Source organism: Dermochelys coriacea, chromosome 8 (assembly GCF_009764565.3).
Source record: "Dermochelys coriacea isolate rDerCor1 chromosome 8, rDerCor1.pri.v4, whole genome shotgun sequence".
NCBI lineage: Eukaryota > Metazoa > Chordata > Testudines > Dermochelyidae > Dermochelys > Dermochelys coriacea.
Window position 1 is genome coordinate 102,007,382 of NC_050075.1, and position 20,080 is coordinate 102,027,461.

At 42.1% G+C, this 20,080-nt stretch overlaps 1 protein-coding gene across 1 annotated transcript in view; it reads left to right on the forward strand.

The window, feature by feature from the left end:
• TRABD2B (TraB domain containing 2B) overlaps window positions 1-20,080 on the forward strand; it is a 414,240-nt gene that overhangs the window by 376,417 nt on the left and 17,743 nt on the right. The window contains exon 6 of the mRNA XM_038414328.2: window positions 11,204-11,473. Coding sequence (XP_038270256.1) covers window positions 11,204-11,473 — 270 coding nt within the window. The remainder of the gene's footprint in view (window positions 1-11,203; window positions 11,474-20,080) is intronic.

Sequence of the window (20,080 nt, forward strand, 5' to 3'; positions counted from 1 at the left end):
CGGGAGCCTGTGCAGTATATAGTATTTAAAATCAGTAAGCTTTAGGTTTGATAAAATAGTCTTGGCCCTTAAGGCAAAGGGAGCTTAGATCAGGGGTTCCCAACCTGTGATACCTGCACCACTGTTGGTCCATGAGCTTGAAGTTCCACCCATTCACCCGCAACAATTTTTTAAGACGGTGGTAGGTGAATGAATGAAGTTTGACAGCCGCTGGCTTAGACAACATACTGCTAGGCTGCGCATTGTGATTTAAAGTGGAGATGCCTGCAGATAGTTTGAAGTGTCATCTTCTTACACTTGTCTAGGATGTTTGATAACTGTCTTGTTCTTTTCCGAGTTTCTCCGCTCCAGTGATAAAAAGATGTAGATGGGTTTCAGCAACATTTCTGGAGGGATTCACTTAATCCCTATTTTTAGCTCAGCAGATAGGCTTTTTCACTGTGTAAGTCTTTCCCCCTATGGGCTGGAAAATTGGATTTAGCGTAATTCAGATGTCAGGATCTTCTGACAGGTATCTGATTCCTGCTGCCTACTATGTAATCTTAGTGGTCCCTGTCTCTCTTCTTCCAGAGCTGAAAGCTGCTCATCTTTCATCCCATGCGTTTGAAGAGCTGGGATCAGCAAGATACTTAAACAGAAATTGCTACATTGGATCAGATTTGTGATCCATCTAGTGCAGTGATACTCAGATCTCAGTGATTCAGGAACCAAATTAGCACTCAACATTACCCGAAAGAGCCTCAGGACTGTGAATTAAACAGTATGACGGGGAAATATTTAGGTATATGTTATTCTCACAGCAAAATGACTGACCAAGTATTATTACAATTGGTTAATAACATAGTACTGAATGGTTAATAACTTAGACTGGTTAATAATTAAATTGACAGTGTCTTAATATCATGTGCTGCAAAGAGCCGCAGGAAACACATTAAAGAGCCACTTGCGGCTCTTCAGCCTCAGTCTGAGTGTCACTGATCTAGTGTCTTGTCTCCAACAGTGGCAAGTGTCAGAAACATCTGGCCACTGTAGGTAGATGTGGAATTATCTGCCCTCAACCTAATCTTGAAGTCAATGGGATTACTCATGTGTTTCAAATTAGTCACGTGCTTCAGTACCTTGCCGAATCAGGGCCCAAATCTGGAGTTTCTTTTTCAAAGGGGAAGATGTTTGCTCCTGCAGATGTTTCTCTCTCAAAAGTACCCATCAGAATATTAAAGCAAACAGCTCACAAACCAGGAAACTGGGCAACAGACCTAGAGATGGTCCTGGGTTCACTAACACACTCAGCAGTAGCTTGGAGAAATGGGCTTTCTTTACTCAGCAATGCAATGGCAGAAAGGGCAGACAGCTGAGTCCCAAACCTGCCTTACATACCACTGACTTTCCAAAGGTAGCCTGGCTACCACTATGTACTTGGAGTACAGAGTAAGGAAGTCAGTGGAATTATATTGGTATAAAATTGGAGCGAAAGAGAGGAGAATCTTGCTTAGTATTTTTAGATTGTCGTTAGCACTTAGGGAGAGAAAGGGGTTAGTTGAATACATGTCCTGCTCTCAGTTCTCTAAGATTCAAGATCATAATCATTAAAACAAAATAATGGCACTTTGGTCACCATTTCTAATTCCTCAGAAATGCCTTAACCTAATCAAAATGCCGTGAAATTAGAGATAGAACAGAACCAAACTCGCAACCCAAAACTTTAACTCTGGATCTGGGGGACCTCAGTTTGGCAGATTGGGCCACTGTGAGTGTGAGTTATATGACTTTTAAAACATAGTGAACTATGTGCTGTGAATGGTATTGTCCAGCATCAGAAAAATTCTGCTATCTAATATGACATCATCCTCACTAACACTGAAAGTTAGTGCTCTGAGAGCTCATAGAGGGAGGAAGTACTGATCGCTTAACCCGACAATAAATTCACCATTCTTCTTTATTAAAGTAATATGTGTGACTATTAAAAAATCATGTTAAAAGGAAAGAAGTTGTATATTCTCTGTTGCTACTAATCTTTTTCAAGCCATAGCAGAGCAAAATGGATGGAATAAAGTTTGAGAGTAATGTTCTTGTTTAATAAAATGTAAAACTAGAATCTTCAACTTTAAACAACAATGTTCTCCAATCCTCCACATTCATAGAGAGCTCTGAGTGAAATAGATTTTCATCCCATGGGAAATTCTGATATTTCAGCATTTGGTTTTGTATCAAATCAGGACAAAAACCTGGAATATCAGCATTGTTCATGGAATAAAATGTTCTGAAATTGTTTTAGAAATGATGAAATATTTCAGTTTGTCAGCTCAACTTTGAACTGTTTCCCCAAATGGTGGTGCATTGCCTCATGGGAGCTGTAGTTTGGGTCTGATGCTGCCAAGCTCCCACTATGGACTAGACTCCCTGGCCGGATTATATCTCCCAAAATGCACATGCAGTCATGTGACTCCCATCACACCTTTCAGAGAAACTTTGTGGCATTGTCGATGTTCTCTAGCCAGGGAGCTCAGCCCAAAGAAGAGAATGGGGGCATCAGACCTTTGAACTATAACTCCCATGAGGCAATATGACACTACAGGGGGATGCAGTTTAATGTTCAAGAACTGACTTGAAACCAAACGTTTCGGGTCAGTTCAACAAACCAAAATATTTCAATTCAGGTCAAATTGGAGAAATATTTCTTGTTGGTCTTCCCCACAGAAAATCAAAACAATTTTGCAAAGTTGGTATTTCCCGGCAGAAAATCTTGATGTTGTGGAAACTTGCATTTTCTGTCAAAGTGACACAGGTGGGAAAACTCCAGGACAGCTGTAACAATCAAAGTGGTGTGCTTGTCCTGCATGAATGTTGGGGGTAGGATTTGGAGAGCCTGTGATGGGGTTCTGTACCCCCTTTGCATGCTCTGGTATGGCCTCTTGTTCTCAACAAGGTTTTGGGGGTGGGAACAGGACATTGGAAAAGCAGGACAACCATGTGGTTCCAACACCTCCATCACATATCACACAGAGCTGATATCCTGAGCCAGTAGTATCGGGCATGCACAGTCTCCACTACAATTCAAAATTATACTAGGAGCCAGATCTTCATTTGCACTAAGGCCACAGCTCTGCACAGGCACTGACCTTCCCTTTTCAGGGTGGGTGCACCACCCTCGCTCCGTCCCAAGCCCCCCCCCTCCACCTCTTCCCCCAGGGCCCCACCCTTGCTCCACCTCTTCCTGCTCACGCCCTGCCCCCTCCCCCCAGCGCCTCCCACCTGCCGCCAAACAGCTGATAGGTGGAGCCCGCTGAGCAGCTGATTGGCTGGGTCTGCCAAGCGGCTGATTGGTGGGTGGATTTTTTCTTTTTTTTTCCATGGGTGCTCCAGCCCCGGAGTCACCCATGGAGTATGCAGCTCTGGCAGTGTAAGAGGGCCTTAAGAGAAGTGTGTATTTCAGTAACAACTTCCAGAGCAGTGTAAAGGGGCCTTATGTGAAAATTCAGATCTAGCAATACAGAAGTTCGAGGAAATCACTAAATACTGTGTAGGCCTTATTCTCATTTACACCACAACTAGAGGTGAGGGGAAAAATTTATGGTGAAAACTTTTTTCAGCAAAAAATGCAATTTGAGCATTTCACAAGTTCATGTTGGTTTTTGCCAAAGTGTTTGTTTTTGCTGGGGGGGGAGAGGAAATCCAACAATCTCAGAATGTTTTGATTTGACATTCTTGTGCCAATCTACTTGGCCTGATGCTTCTTTAACACAATTGTTAGCTAATTTTTAATTGCAGAATCTTTATGGTGAACACAGAGCAGAGAAGGAGGAAAAATTGGGAAAATCCCAATGCCTCTGTCGCATGCGGGCAGAAGATGAAGGACCCTTGTAAGTGAGCAAAGAATTCTTGACTTGACAAACATTCCCAAACTGGAATTTATGAGAATCCAGACACAATAAAATGATATTAGCTAGAATTTGGCTGTACTCTGCGCAGCAATGGAATGATGGCACGGAGACGAAGCTGCCACATCACACATTCCTTGCTTTTACCACAGCTTCCCTATTGAGGAAATGAAATCTTTCATCTTGTCGGTTAATCTATAAAATAAAGAAACTGAGAGGAAAATCACTAGACTTGGAAGGACTAGGGAGAATATGACAGCTTTGCAAGTCAGGAGTTTCCTTCACCCAAGCTAAAAAGAAGAGATGCATATAGCAAATTGGCAAGCTGTGTTTTAAAAGGTTCTCTGTGCATCTTAAGGAATATAAATACTAAAGTAAAATAAGGGAAAACTGGCCTTGGATTTTGGTTGTGTTGAAGCTTAAAGTGTGTTTATGTCCAGAACAATGTGTAAAAGTATCATCTGGCTGAACATACCTGCTTCCATTCTGAAATCAATAGCAATTGCATAGGCCAGGATGAATTTTCCTGTCTGCGTCTCTGAGTCATATTTTCTTACTTACAAGCAAAACCAGGACAAAACTCCTGGCTCCATTGAAATCAATGGAGGTTTTGCTATTGTCTTTAACGGGGCTAGGATGTCACCTGTGGTTTCTATTATCGTTAACCCTGAGGAATCCAAAGCAGCGCTGGGACAGTGAGCAGTAGCCTACTCTGCCTTGATGCTTCCTTAACACAATTGTCGGCTAATTTCTAACTGCAGAATCTTTTCCGGTGCTGGCAATGTGGCAGGCAGAAAGAAACCAACTGGATTTTCAGGCCTCGCGTTGAGTTTGTAGCACCATCAGTTAGAAAAGAAGCAAAGCAAACAAATTAGATCTGGAATCATTGAGAACAGTTGTATATGGAACACCAGGATGTTACTTGTACAGACCCACTTTTCTGTCTACAGCTGCGCTAGGTGTTTAGTACGGCCTGATGATGATTTAAAAATCAAAGGTAAATAGCAACAAGCAAAGAGCCCAGAGAATAGGAGTGAGAACTGCAGAAGCACAGCAATGAAGCAGATTAATCTCAACCCGAAATATCAGCATGGCAATTTTTGATCAATCCTTGTACAAAATTGAGAGCAATAAAGCTACCACGAACAAAGTGTGACACTGGGACCTCTGTCTTTGTCTAGTTTTACAGAACTAAAAAGACTAATTCTTCCCAGAAGAATCAATGTTTCCTATATCCTGGGAGCTAAACTACAAAGGGAATGTAATCATATGTTTCTACCTTCTATCACCTTGATTTCATGATTCCTCAGGCCTCGATTTACAGAATCATTGTATAAGGTCAGGTCATGCTCTTGGTGTGGAAAACTCATCCATGGTCCAAGAAAATCCATGAGTTTCAATTTTCAGAAATTCCTGCAGATCATCCCACAGAGAGAGGCAGGTTTGGGAAAGGTGGGCGCTTCCAACCTAGAGGTGTGTCAAGAGCCTCATGGAAATCCCATGAGATGTGCGGAACGTTTGTGTGTAGGTGTGGAATTTTTTGACTGTTCTTAGGGAAAATACCTCATGGTCTCAGAAAATGAAAACTTGTCCTTGTTTTCTTCTCTGTCTCTAAAAATAACCTTGAAAAATTGCCTGGTTAATAATGGTGAAAGAAAGAAAGCAAATCTACAAGGGGGGGTTACCTACTACATACCTGGCTCTGCTAATGCTAGTGAAGGAAGCTAAGAACTGAGATTTCAGAGTAGCAGCCGTGTTAGTCTGTTAAATGCATCCGATGAAGTGAGCTGTAGCTCACGAAAGCTTATGCTCTAATAAATTTGTTAGTCTCTAAGGTGCCACAAGTACTCCTTTTCTTTTTAAGAACTGAGAGAAAGCAGAATAATAGGAAAAGAACCAGTCAAACAGTCAGTGAATCTAATCGCAGACTCACTCCACTTGTAATCTAATTACAGCCCAGTTCTTTTTGAAAATAAATTGTTAATAAAATCAGAAAATAAAGAAATGTGCAAACCCTTCATGCAGGGCCAAAGCTTATTGAAATCAGCAGGACGACTCCCATTGATTGACATGAGTGTTACCATGGTTTGACAAAATAGCTTACAAATGTTCATATAATATAGTTGGATTAATTTTCCATATTCTGTTAGACTACATTTTTTGTTTACATTTCTGGTTAAATATGTTTGGGATAATAACCAGATCTGGAAAAAAAAAAAACCAAGATCTCTAGAATTTATTACATCAATTTCAAAATAGTTTCACTCTTATGCTATTAAAACATGCTGAACTAGCTTTTTGTTGTTGTTATTGTTGTATCCAATTTTTAAGGATTTTTTTTTTGCTTGAATGGTGTCCTGATTATATGTCCACTTCTAAGTGAGAGCTGTGACAAATAATTGAGTTCATGGCCATTTTTCCTAGAGATGTATTTCCACCTCAGATTCCCGGTATTTTATTTTCTAGCTTTGTCATTCCTGGGGGCCTTTTTCCAGTGGTATTTGAAGGAGCATATGTCACAGATCTAACTCTGCAAAGCACACACTGATCTACTAGGTCTTAGTGAGATGATTACTGATACAAAAGTAATGGAACAAATATTAACCAAATGTAATATACAGCTCTCACAACTCAGCTGGTCCCAATACACCAGACACTAAAAATGAGAGTGGTTAGGTTTATGACCCTCTTTAAGTTACAAAATTTTGTAATTGCTCCACTATTTATTTATCCTCTTGTTAAAGAATGTTCCAGAATATCGAGTTTACAACCCATGGGTTGTGTAACAGTGGTGGAAGGAATTACAATTGAGAGTTTCAAAGCTACCAGATGGATTTGGTTGCCCCATTAATTTTAACAGGGATAGGTCATCCAACTCTCTGAAAAGGGTTTCCAGAATTTCAGCCTACAAAGTTTCCTCTCTACCAGCTCCAATCTTCTAGGAATTCAGAACATTATGAGCCCTTGAAACAAGGGAGAAGGTGACACAATCTGAAAATGCTGGGTTCTGATGCCTCAATGCACCTTCAAGAAACCATTCATAGATTCCATGGTGAAAAGGGACCATTATGATCATCTAGTTTGATGTCCTGCATAACACAGGCCAGAGAACTTGTCCATGCATGAGCTGCACTTTCAAATCTTCTCCTTGTAGAAATGACCATATATGGTAGTTTGTTTGGTGTGTACAGGCTAGGCGTCAGATGAAGAGATTATTGAGGTGACCTTTTTGCAGATTGTTCAGAATACTGGAAACATTTTGGGAGATGTGGAAATAACCATCAACAGAAAAGTTCCACAAAAATATCATGTAACTCTGCTATGGGGCAACGCTCAGTTTTAATGTACATGCATACGCTATCTCTCTTAGGTACTTAGTTGCATGGCCCACTGTCTTATAGTAAGTGGGCTCCTCACAATGTTTAATGTATTCATCCTCACAACAGCCTTGGGAGGTAGAGCAATGCTATTATCCCCATTTCACAGATGGGGACCTGAGGCACAAGAGGGACTAAGTGACTTGCCCAAGATTCCACAGGAAGTCTGTCGTGCAGCAGGAAACTGAATCCAGGTCTCTCTCTAGGCTTAAGCTAGTGTCCTCACCACTGTATCTGACAACTTCATGCTTCATTAGGTACATTTGCATCACTTCTTGGCATCCTGCCTTCACCCTTCTTGAGTCTATCTTCTCCGTCTAGCCCTTTGCATCATACTTATCTCTGTGGTATCTTTGTAATATAACTGTGCTTACCATGCTTAGTGGCTATATAAACAAACTGATATGTTACTATTTTATCCCTGTTACTATCACAGTAAGATGAGCATAAATACTCAGAGTTGCACACTGAGGATTTAGGGCCTGATCCATAGCCCATTAGAGAGAAAAGGTTGGTGTGGTCATATCTTTTATTGGACCAACTTTGTAACTCTTCTCAGTCTACTTTGGAGCAATTTTGTATCTTTTGCAAACTTTGTCAGCTCCCTTTTTCCAGATCATTTACGAATATGTAAAATAGCACTGGTCCTAGGGTGACCAGATAGCAAGTGTGAAAAATCGGGACAGGGAGTGGGGGGTAATAGGTGCCTATATAAGAAAAAGCCCCAAATATTGGAACTATCCCTAAAAAATCGGGACATCTGGTCACCCTAACTGGTCCCAGTACAGATCCTTGGGGGATACCACTGTTTACCTCTATCCATTGTGAAGACTGACCATTTATTCCTCCCCTTTGTTTCCTATCTTTTGACCAGTTACTGATCCATGAGAGGACCTTCCCTCTTATCCCATGACTGCTTACTTTGCTTAAGAGCCTTTGTCGAGGGTGCTTCATGAAGGCTGTCTAAACTTCCAAGTACACTGAATCAACTGGATTACCCATGTCCACATTCTTGTTGACATCCTCAAAGAATTCTTATAGATTAGTTAGGCATGATTTCCCTTTACAAAAGCTGTGATAACTCTTCCCTAACATATTGTGTTCATCTATGTGTCTGATAATTCTGTTCTTTACTACAGTTTCAACCAGTTTTCCTGATAATGAATTTAGGCTTATTGTCCTGTAATTGCCAGGATCACCTCTGGAATCTTTTCTAAAAATTGGAGTTATATTAGCTATCCTTCCGTCATCCAGTACCGTATTTAATAGTTCTGCCATTTCATATTTGAAATGTTGTTAGACACTTACAATACCTCCTATCCTTCCGGGGGTAGCTTTGCTTTAACAGTGAGTAGAGGGATCCCTATCTATCTCTTACAATCTTGCATGGGTTTGGGGAACTTAATAAATGTTTTTGAAGACTTTGAGATTCTTCAATGAAAGACCCCACAGAAGTGCAAAATATTGTTATTAATGTTCTCAACATGAGTCATGCAGCAGAATCTCATTGGGACAAGTTCTGATGCCCTTATACTAAGTAATAGTTCACTCCGTGGAGTAAAGTGCTACTCAGTGTGAGTAAAGGTGTCAGAATTTGGCTCATTGAAATTTTGAAATATCAAGAAATATCAGCTGTTTTAAGAATTCATAACAAACCTAGAGAATTTAATGAGAAGCCTCTTGGTTAGGTGTAAGAGCATTATTGAGCTTTGAAGAGTCTCATTATTGTTACCTTTGAATGACAAAGTTACTGTGTCTTTATTAATAAGTCTTCTGTAAGCAACAATGAATGCCTAGTAGCAGTGAGGATCCAGATGAGTGACATTGGAAAGACTTTTAGGGGCAATGTGAGATAGTGGAAAGTGACTTTGACTGTTCAGAATGCTGTCTTAATGGATTTAAGAACAAATTAGCTCCTAATAGTAGTAGATATGAATCTTTTTTTGGACTAGAACAAAATGTTCCATAATGAAACATGTGGTTTCACTTTGAAGCACATTTTGTAAATTGTCACCAGTGAAGTTAAGAATTTTTTGTTACTCACTGGTTTCACTCAGGAGGCAAAACTTTTAACTGGGCTTTAACTGTTTCTGTCGGAAAAGGCATAGCTTCAGTGTAATACAAATAGTTTTGCAGGCCACATTGACTATGCATTTCATGCCACTTTTTTCTCGCTGTACCCCTATCTTGGGATAGGTGAAGATTCGATCTCACCCCAACTGAACCTTCATTCAAATCTCAAATCTAACGTGAATTTTTCTTTAAGTCAGGAAAAGTTTCCCTTTGGTTTTGTATTATTTGTGTGCCTTTGTTTTGGGTACCTTAGCATTCCCATGAGAGAGAGGCTGTTGTATTGTGTTTCTAACCTGACCATAAGCAAGAATTATTAAAACTCTAGCAAAACACAAAACAAAAACACACACAACAACAACTGACATTTCTCATAGCTGTTCCAGCCAAAGTGTACAGATGCAAGAGGTGGAAGTAGTTCAGATGGCCGTGGTGAAGGGACTCAGTTGACCTGGGTTCAAATCCCAGCACTAGGATAGACTTCTTATATGACCTTGGGCAAGTCACCTAACCTCTCTATGCCCTGTGCATAAAATGGGGATAATAATAATAATAATTAATAATACTTGAACCTCGGACTTCCACATCCCAGCCTACAGTCCTAACTACTGGATCATCCTTCCTCAAACATAATAAGGTTCCCCAATTGCTAGTCCAAATTTGGCTGCCCAAATATAATTACCGTAAGAGTCAAGAAAATGGTTGTTTGCTACAAAATGCATTTTCTTCTAAAAGTGAAAGAAAGAAGGGAAATATCTTTCCACCCTGTATACACCTTGACCTCAACAAAGGTAACCGCTTGTTAACAATAGTATGATTTCCCACAGTGACGGAGAATCTGCCACAGCCTTTGGTAAGTTGTTCCAATGGTTAATTACTTGCACTGTTAAAAATTTGCATATTATTTCCAGTCTGAATTTAGGGTTCAAAAAACAACTAGATAAATTCATAGAGGACAGGTCCGTCAATGGCTATTAGCCATGATGGGCAGGAATGGTGTCCCTAGCCTTGGTTTACCAGAAGCTGGGAATGGGTGACAGGGGATGGATCACTCAATGATTACCTGTTCTGTTCATTCCCTCTGAGGAACCTAGCATTGGCCACTGTCAGAAGATAGGATATTGGGCTAGATGGACCTTTGGTCTGAGCCAGTTTGGCCGTTTTTATTGTCTTATGTCTAGCTTCAACTTCTAGTCATTGGATCATGTTATACCTTTTTCTGCTAGATTGAAGAGCTTATTATTAAAGGTATCATATATTATCAGGCATGGGAAGTACCACACTTGTGCCTGGCCACTGCATAGAGGTAAAAGCTAGACCTGTGAGTAAAAAGGTTTTTCCATCCCTTGAACATTTTTGAGATTTCAATTTTTTTCCTGTCCCAAACAGGAATGAAAAGTCAAAATCTTGACTTTTTCTATAAAATGAAAACCTGGGAGGTGGAGGGAAAGTTTGCAGGTCAGTTGAACTATTTCATTTAGATCATTTCAAAATCTTTTGTTTTGATTTTGACCTTTTTAATTTAATTTTGTACTCTAATCGTCTTTAAGGTTTTTAACAAAAAGATGGTTTGAGCCAGAAATCTTTTCCTTTCTAAAATATTGAAATGAAATGCTTAGACGATTTCAAAACTTCTTTCCAAAAATTCTTCAAATTGAAAAATGTGTCGAAACTGACACTTTCCCATGAAAAGTTTTTGTTTTGACAAATTGATGTTTTCTGAGGGGAAAAAAACATTTAATCAAAAAATTCCCCACCTGCTGTAGGAAAAGCCCTTCGCATCCTCACAGCCTTTACAGAGGCTGGTATAGTTCTTTCTATCAGGCTTTTGTTAGGATGGTCACCCATTCACATATTACATTTATATGTGTTTTGCAGCTCAAGGACAAAGAACGCAAGCCCTTCTTTGGGAGGGTCCTCAGGAACAGCTGCATCTGCTGTCCATATTTTTGAGCCTGTACCAGTGTCTTCTCCCTCTTCGATTCCTCTTCAGTCAGATGAAGAAGACAGCCTTCCACCTCACCTCCTGCTACCAGATAGCATCAGCCAGCTGGAAGAGTTTGGCCGTCAGAAGAAATGGCATAAGAAGCAGCACAAACACCATCGCCAAAGGCAATTCAATGACCTGTGGGTTCGAATAGAAGACAGGTGAGTCATTGCTATTACCCCAGCATCTTTTTCCTTCTCATTGTCTCAAGACTTGACTGTTGACCCCCACTGATTGGCTGATGTAACAAACCATGAGTCATGAGGGAACTCTGGGGATAAGAAGTGGGGGATGGAATGTGTGATGATATATTTCAGGCATAGAGGGGGGAATATGGGAGTTAGGATGAAGGCTAAGCTGTTATAGATACATTGGGTCCAAACTGGAAAAGAAAAGAGAGAGGTTGGCATGATGAGGTTTAGAATACAGGCCTTGATAAAGGCCAGCTAACAAACCAAAGGAAATGAAACAAACATTATTTGGAGATGGCTATCTATCTATCAATATAGCTGTTCATTTTAGGATTACATACTGGTGCCCATCACAGTAGTATCTGACCGCCTTCCATCTAAAATTGATAGCAAAAGCATGAAGTCTCCAAACTGTGCTTGCGGTATTTCTTTTTTTTGAACTATTTTATGTTGTGATTGGTTGATTTACCCATGTTACAGGTATTATTTCCTATTTCGGGGGGGTGTATCGACAGGTGAGGGTATCACTGTTCTGAGTGTGACCTATGCTGTGGTGGAAAGGCTCTTTGGAAGAGGGAGGTTTTGCAGTGTCTCTTAAAGAAGGTCAGAGTCTGGATTCTCCTGCTCTCATCTGGAAGTTTGTTCCACAGATGGAGCTGCTTTGTCCCCACCTCTCATGCACTCAGTCCTGGCTTTTGTGATCTGAGTTATCCCAGAGGAGGGCAACCTCTTTGTTTTCCATTTGAAGGGTTCCAAGTCGTCCAGTGTCCCAGGATTCCATAGGACCGCCTGTCCCAGCTCAACATCATGTGGGACAAAAGGGTGTGTTAAAGGCTCAGATCTGGTTGAGGTATGGGTGTTAGCCACACTCCCTGAATTATCTATAAATTCAGGATGAAGGGCAGGATACCTGCTATGTTATGTAGCTATGAGTTCAAACAGCTGGATGGAATTGGCTATTCATTTTTTTTTATTTATAACAAGTATTGCTTCCAAAAATAGTTTTGAAAAGGGGGAAAAAATCTGCTTTAGTGCTTTCAAATGATTTTTTGGGTTTGGGTTTTTTTTGTTGTTGGTTTTTTTTTTTTTGGTGCTGTTACAATTCTAAAGCAACTTCCGTTTAAAAAAAAATTACAAACTGTTAATCCAGAATCAGAGGCTCATGGGAAGCTTTGGTTTCCCAATAAAATGGATGTGGTATTGAAATTTACAAAACAGCTGCTGCACATTGTACTTTTGGCAGTTCCGTTTCATCAGCATCAACGGCACTTTGGGGCTAGCGCTATGCATTGCACAGGGTGTTATTTTTTAAATGGTTCCATTCCCATTGGCCTTAGTAGAACATAAGACTGTGTAAGTTATTAGAGTTTGTAGTATGATTATTCCCTGAACGGGTGCAATAGAATAATTCTGAGGCCAGCTTGACTCCTGGGCATTTTTTAAGTGAAGATAAATTAAATGGGTTAGATCCACAGCTGAGCTAGGCTGATTTTACACCATCTTGGGCTCTGGCCCAGTATACCAAGAATGTTCTTCCAGTTCATGGCTGTTTCCTAGCTTCCCTATTATTGAGTTAAGTTATACACTGGAAACTTGGTAAGAGGGAAAGGTGCACAAACCTGGGATAAGCTGGGGTGGGAGGGGAACCTGTGTCATTTTTATTTCAGGTGAAAAGCATGTAAAAGTCAGTCGGTTTCCATCCAAAGCCTTCAAACTTCAGTATTTTCAGTTGAGTTTCAAAGCCAAATGTGTGAATGGGGGAGCACACACGCAAATTTAAACCAGATTAAAGGTTCTTGTCTGAACCCCACTGAACTTTGAAATCACTGTTTCAGAGATCTTTTCCAAAGCTTTATTGACCATGGATTAGAGGACTTTATGAGCCATGAATTGCAGGGCTTTTATGGACTGTGGATTAAAAGTCCATCTCCTACACGTCCATGGAAATCTTAGCATGTTTTTTTAAGCTTCCAATACAGAAACAAAGGAAATGAACAAATGAGAACAATGTTAAAGGAACATCAAAGGTCTGAATTCAACCTATAAAAGCCAGGAAATCCATAATTAATGGTTCCACTCAGGCCTTAACTCATACAGTATTTCTAGTTTGCTCTGGGGTTATAGCCACCATCTGAAATAGTCTAATAAAGATGAGTCATCATTTAACATCATACGTTATTATTATTTTATTTTAGACATTGTCTCTCTCCTTTTATTCTATCCTGAGAGCTGGGACTAGCTGTCACACACAAACTGATATTCTCTAGATTTGTATAACATCAGGGTGTTCTGGTAGAAGGCAGGGGTGAAAGTAACTGAAAGGTTGCTTACCGGTACTCTGGAGTCCTGAGTGGGGGGTAGCCTCAACCGCAAGAGGCGTTGCCTGAACCAGAGGAGGTGGAGCCTTTCAAGATTTAAAGGCCCTGGGGCTCCAGCTGGGAGCCCCAGGGCTTTTAAATCACCCCAGAGCTGGCGGCTGGGAGCCCCCGGGTGCAGGGGCAAATTAAAGGATGCAGGGCTCCAGCCGCCACGGAGCTCCAGGCCCTTTAAATCACTGCAGAAGCCCTGCCGCTACTACCCCAGGGCGGCAGGGCTCCGGCGGTGACTTAAAGAGCCCGGAGCTCCAGCCGCTGCACCTGAGCCCTGATGCCGGAGCTCCGGCGGCGCTTTCGGGGCTCGGACGGCACTTTAAAGGGCCTGAGACTCCCCGCAGCAGCCGGAGCTCTGGGCCCTTTAAATCCCCTCCTGAGCCTGGCTGCCGGAGTTTTGGCGGGGATTAAAAGGGCTAGAGGCTCCAGCCACTGCGCGGAGCCTCGGGCCCTTTAAAGCACCACCCGAGCCCCGCTGCTGAAGCTCCAGGTGGCGCTTTAAAGGGCCCGGGGTTCCCTGCAGTGGTCAGAGCTCTGGGCCCTTCAAATCCCCGCCGGAGCCCGGCTGCTGGAGCTCTGGCAGTGATTTAAAGGGCCAGGGGCTCCCCGCAGCGGTTAGAGCCCTGGGCCTTTTGAATCACCTCCAGGGAAGCCGGTCCAGTCTGACACAGCATACTGGCTCTTGCCGGTACACAGTAGCGGCTTACTTTCACCTCTGGTAGAAGGTTTCTAGATCTGGAATTCACCTCCCCTTGTTGCTCTGACAAAACCAAGATTTGTTACAAAGCTGAACTATGTCATATGTGGGGGTTGAAAAATACAATTTTATTTCAACTATTTTTTTTTCAAATGTAACAGTTTCATTCAAAAATGTGCCATGGCCAATTTTGATTATTTTTTAAACAAAAGAAAAACTTAAACAAAATTAAAATGTCCCTTTCTCATGGCAACGTTGGTTGTCAAAAATGAAACGAGAATTGTAATTAGAAATGAAACCAAATGGTTTCATTTCCATTTTCAGAAATCTTCATTTTATTTTAAATTTGTTTCTTTGCATGAAACATTTTGATTTCCACAAAACTAAATGTTGAGCAGTTCAGCTAGCTTAGCTGGGATTTTTGGGGGGAAGGTGGGAGTGTCGGGGGCTGGGGGGCATGGATGGATTGCATTGAGAGGGTAGGGTGACCAGACAACAAGTGTGAAAAATCGGGACGGGTGGAGGGGTAATAGGAGCCTATATAAGAAAAAGACTCAATATTCAGGACTGTCCCTATAAATTCGGGACATCTGGTCACCCTATGAGAGGGTCACTGCTTCAGTAGGATGGGGAGAGTTTTACTGTTTCCATTGAAACTGTCAACTCAGTTTCCTCTTCTAATATGAATAGTTAATTACTGATTATATGCTTGGGGCAATTAAAATACTGTAGGCATTTGAGTGCAAACAGACAAGGTCCTTGCCCTTAATGGTTTAGGCTCTAAAACCATAAGCAAAAAATACTACAAGACACTAGAGAATATATACACCATCGGTTGTTGACATTGTCATTTGAGCACTTTATAGAATAGAAGGGTCTTTAGAAGTTCCTTACAGGTAGAGAGGCGGGGAGGTTGGTGAATGGAGGACTATTTCAGGAGCTGAGATAATTTGGAATAAGGCAGAGAGTCTGGAGGAAGTGAAAGGGACAAATGAAATGGTGAGAAGGAAGGACTGGGTAGAGCAGAATGAGAGTGAGGGGCAAATCAGGGATTAACAGCCTTGCTGAGCCTTGAGCAAGAGCTGTTAATGGGGTGGAGTTATGGAGTGCACTGAAGGTGAATAGAAGCTTCAGCTTCATGCAGAATGAAAAATGGGAGCAAATGTAGAAAATTTCAAGGAGCGGGGAGGAGACTTGGTCAGAGAAGAAGGAAAGGATTAAGTGTGTCTAATGTAGCCATGGAACTGCAGGTCTGTTGTTGCCTGAAAATGAAATAAAATCCCACTGTGAATGGGAATGGCATTTCCTTGATAGCCCATTGGTGAATGTTCAACCCCAGATGAATGCAGTAACATTACAAACGTCCATTTCTTTTTGAAGTGACAGCTATTTCAGACTAAAAACTTTAAGCCAGTGATGAATGAAGAGTGACAATGTGCAATAAACTCCCCTAATCATGCCCTTATATAGTGAACCTTATCAGTTGGGCTGGAATTTAAGTCAGTTAGTTTGTTATCCTTTCCTTCAAGACAATGTAGTGATGGAAAACAGAATGCTGTCAATTTGTACAAACTTTTAATTCAGCTTAACTGCATCTGAAAGGTAAATTTCAGTAAATGAATCCAAATTGTTTCCCTTTCACAACACACACTGCTGAAATATAGTACTTAGTTTCATTAAAGAGAAGGCTGCTTTTCTTTTTAGGAGACCAAGACACTTTTGAAGTCTAACAGGTAAATTGTGGTCAGATGACTTTCTTTCATATGGTGGCTTTGAGATTGAGATTTCCATCACTGGGGTTGTGTTTGTTTAAAATATTCCATCAGTCTCTCTGTTTAGTGTAGTGGATGCTAAAGGGATACATAGCCACTGATGGACACTATGGGCTCCATTCTCTGTTCCAGCCAATCTATGCTCAATATAGGAAATGGGGAGAGGGTAATGGTGGCTCTATGGTTTGTGTTTCCCCTGTTATCAGATTGGCTGGAGCCCTGTCTAGACCCCAGCATTAGTTAGAGAGTAGCCTTGGGACTTCTCTAACTTGTGACTAGTTACCTATGACTCCAATGAGCTGTTCCAGGAGCCAGGAACAGAGAGGCTTAAGCCAGACCTGTCAGGAACCCCCACAGGCAGTCAGGACCAGGGTCAGAACAGGGACCAACCTGAGGCAGGGAGTGGCAGAGGAGCGCATAATCAGGTTCCAGGCCAGGACTGATACCAAGGGTCAGATTTCGGGATCTGAGTCACAAGGTGAAGTCCAAATCAAGCCGAGGTCAAAGCCAGGAGTTCAGGAGCAAGGAATGGTTGTGGTAGCTACAGGGAATCCACACCATTGCTGAGACACTTTCTGGAATACCCCTTAGGTTTATAAAGGGTGGAGAGCCAATCAGAGCCCTTGAGGTGGGACTTCCCTGGATCTGTGTTCACAAAGGGTCGTGGGCAGTGGAGTACAAGCTGGTTACAGCCTGGAGATGCCCGCTTCCAGGTGCTAGATCCACAGGGCCATACAACGCTTGTCTTTCCGGTCCATGCCTCCTTCAGGCCCCCTACACTAAGGAACTGCAAGGTGGGGATACAGAGCTGCTAACCTGACCCTGCACCACCTGGAAATTCCCTCTCTACTGAGAGAATTCTCTGGTGGCCATGTCCACCTAGTTGATATCCCCTTTGCACCTCCAGAGCATCATAAAGGGGCAACAAAATTATCTGATCCTAAATCTCACGGCAGTATGTAACCTAAGTAAGTTACTGCAACTTGTGTCCACTTCCTGATTAATTATTAAATACTACCCCATCCACCATTTCCTTCTTCCTTCTCCCCAGCAATCTTTTTCTTTTCAGATAATTGTGATATCACAGTGATGCCTCCAGGAGTGCCCTCAAACAAGAAGGGATATTGGCTTGATTTCCTTCTGACTTGTTAGAAAACATGCTCCAATTATTGCTCTTCAACAAATATTCAAGTGACTACAAAATGCAGCCAGTTATTAACCAGTTCAGTGTAAACATCAGCTTCCAAATGTCTCCTGAGTGACTTGGAGACTCTTACGCTCGTTCTTAAGGAATTCTTTTTTTTATGAAATGAAATATGAAGTTCCTGGCCAAATCTTGCTTGCTGTTCTCTTGTGAGTAGTCCCATTGAAATAGCTATGTGGTATTATGATCGGATGGTGTTGCTTTCTAGATTTTAAAAGTAAGGAAGTGAGACTTTAAGCATATGCATACCTCCATTGTGCATAGTTCCAAGCACACATGTGCTTAAAGCTGTGCGTGTGCTTTACTGGTTCGGGCCCTGATTTAACTTTGCAAAACACAGACTGCTAGGAATCATGTTTACTCTGAGTAATCCCATTGACTTCATCAGGAGGACTTGCAATTAGATCTGGTTGGGAATTTTCCAGTGAATTGTTTTATTGTTGAAAAATGCTGATTGGTCTAAACTGAAATTCACGAAACAGAATCAGGTTTGATGAAATGCCCAAGTCAAGGGGAAAAACAACGTCAAGGAAAACTGTTTCAGAACTTTTAAAATGAAAAGTGTTCCTTTTCCAGTTCAAAATGACTTTTGGATTAGAAATTTAAGCTAATTAGACTGAAAAAGGTTAAAACAAAAGAAACAAAAAGAAAGAAATTAATAGTCAGAGAGTCAGAGAGTTAAAGGCCAGAAGGGACCACCAGGGCATGTAGTCTGACCTCCAGCACCCTCACACTAAATCCAACAACCAAAATTAGACCAAAGTATTATAGTCCAGAGGAGACTAAACTATCAAGTGTCACAAGCAGAGAATAGGAGAGACTGATAAACACCAGTGCCCAAGGCCCCACTGTGACCTAATTGATTGAGTGAGATATACCCAGATGATCCTGGCAAGTGATCCATACCCCAGATGATCCTGGCAAGTGATCCATACCCCACATTGCAGAAAAAGGTTAAAAAAAAAAAAAACCAAGGTCACTGCCAGTCTGACCTGGGGGAAAATTCTTTCCTGACTCCACATATGGTGATCAGTTAGACCCTGAGTGTGTGAACAAGAACCGGCCAGTCAAGCACCCGAGAGAGAGAATACTCTGTGCCACCTCAGAACACTGGCCATCCCCATCCAATGTCCCATCTCCCCCCATGGCCATTCCTGAAGCTACTCATGTAAGAGACCAAAAAAAGAGAGAGAGAGAGAGAGAGAGAGAGAGAGAGAGAGAGAGAGAGAAGAAGAAGAAGACGACTTGGGGGGATCCCTTCCTGACCCTTACGGGAGACTGGGTGATGCCCTGAAACATGAGATTTTTAGGTACATAAGACATAAACTAGAAGGGACTCCCGGGCTGCCCCCTCCCATCACAAACAACCCACCATACAATACCACTCATAAATTTGTCCAGCTCTCTCTAAAAACTAACTAACTTGTTTGCCCCCACAACTTCTATTGGACAAGGGAAAAAACCAGAAACAAAACATTTTGAAATGATCTAAACAAAACATTTCAATTGATCCAAACTAAAAAAATAAATCAGTTTTTCAGTTCATGAATAAGGCTAAGATTCAGTCACGGGTATTTTTAGTAAAAGTAATGGACAGGTCACAGGCAGTAAACAAAAATTCATGGCCAGTGACCTGTCCATGACTTATAGTATATACCTCTGACTAAATCTTGGGTGCTCTGGATTGGGGGCTTTGGGAGCGCCATGAGTGCTCTGGAGGGGGCGCTCCGGGGGCACTGCAGATGCTCTGGAGGGGGGGCTCCAGGGCACAGCAGGTGCTCTGGGGCAGGGCGCAGCCTGGGGGCACCACACATGCTGGGGGAGGCAGCCCGGGATCACTGCTGGTGCTGGGGGGGGACAGTGGCACACGTCCCAGGACTACCACTAGTGCTCCAGGGGGCAGGGGTGGCCATGCGCAGCCTAGAACTGTTGCTGCTGCTGAGGGGGGCAGCGGTGCATGTCCCGGGACCACCGCTGGTGCTCCAGGGGGTGGGGGAGTGGCAGAATGTGGCCCAGGACCATCACTGCTGCTGAGGGGGGTGGCACATGATGACCCGAGACTGCCCCAGCAGCAGCCGGTGTGGCTGGCCCGGAGGCTACCTGAGGTGGTTAGGTGGTCCTGGGGTCAGTCGAACCTGCTGCTGCAGAAGTTACGGAGGTCCCAGAAAGTCCCAGAATCTGTGACCTCCATGACTCACAGCCTTATTCATGAATCATTTTCAGCTTTTGACTTTTTGTCCTGAGTCAAGAAGGGAAAACGATTTTGAACTCTCCAAAATATTGGTGGAACAGGAAAAGCATTTCCTGCCTTGCTCTACTCACCGGAGTGACATTATCCTGCTGCCTCTGAGCCGCACAGCAGACATCAAGCCCTTTAATGGCCCTTTAATGTTTGTTAGTCACTTGAGATTTTTCAAGTGAAAGGTGTTATGTAAAAGCATTCATTTTTATTAGTTATTATAATATTTTATTTATCAATCCCCAATCGGGACCAGGAATCAATCATCTATTCTTTTTTATGAGAAACTAATTAGT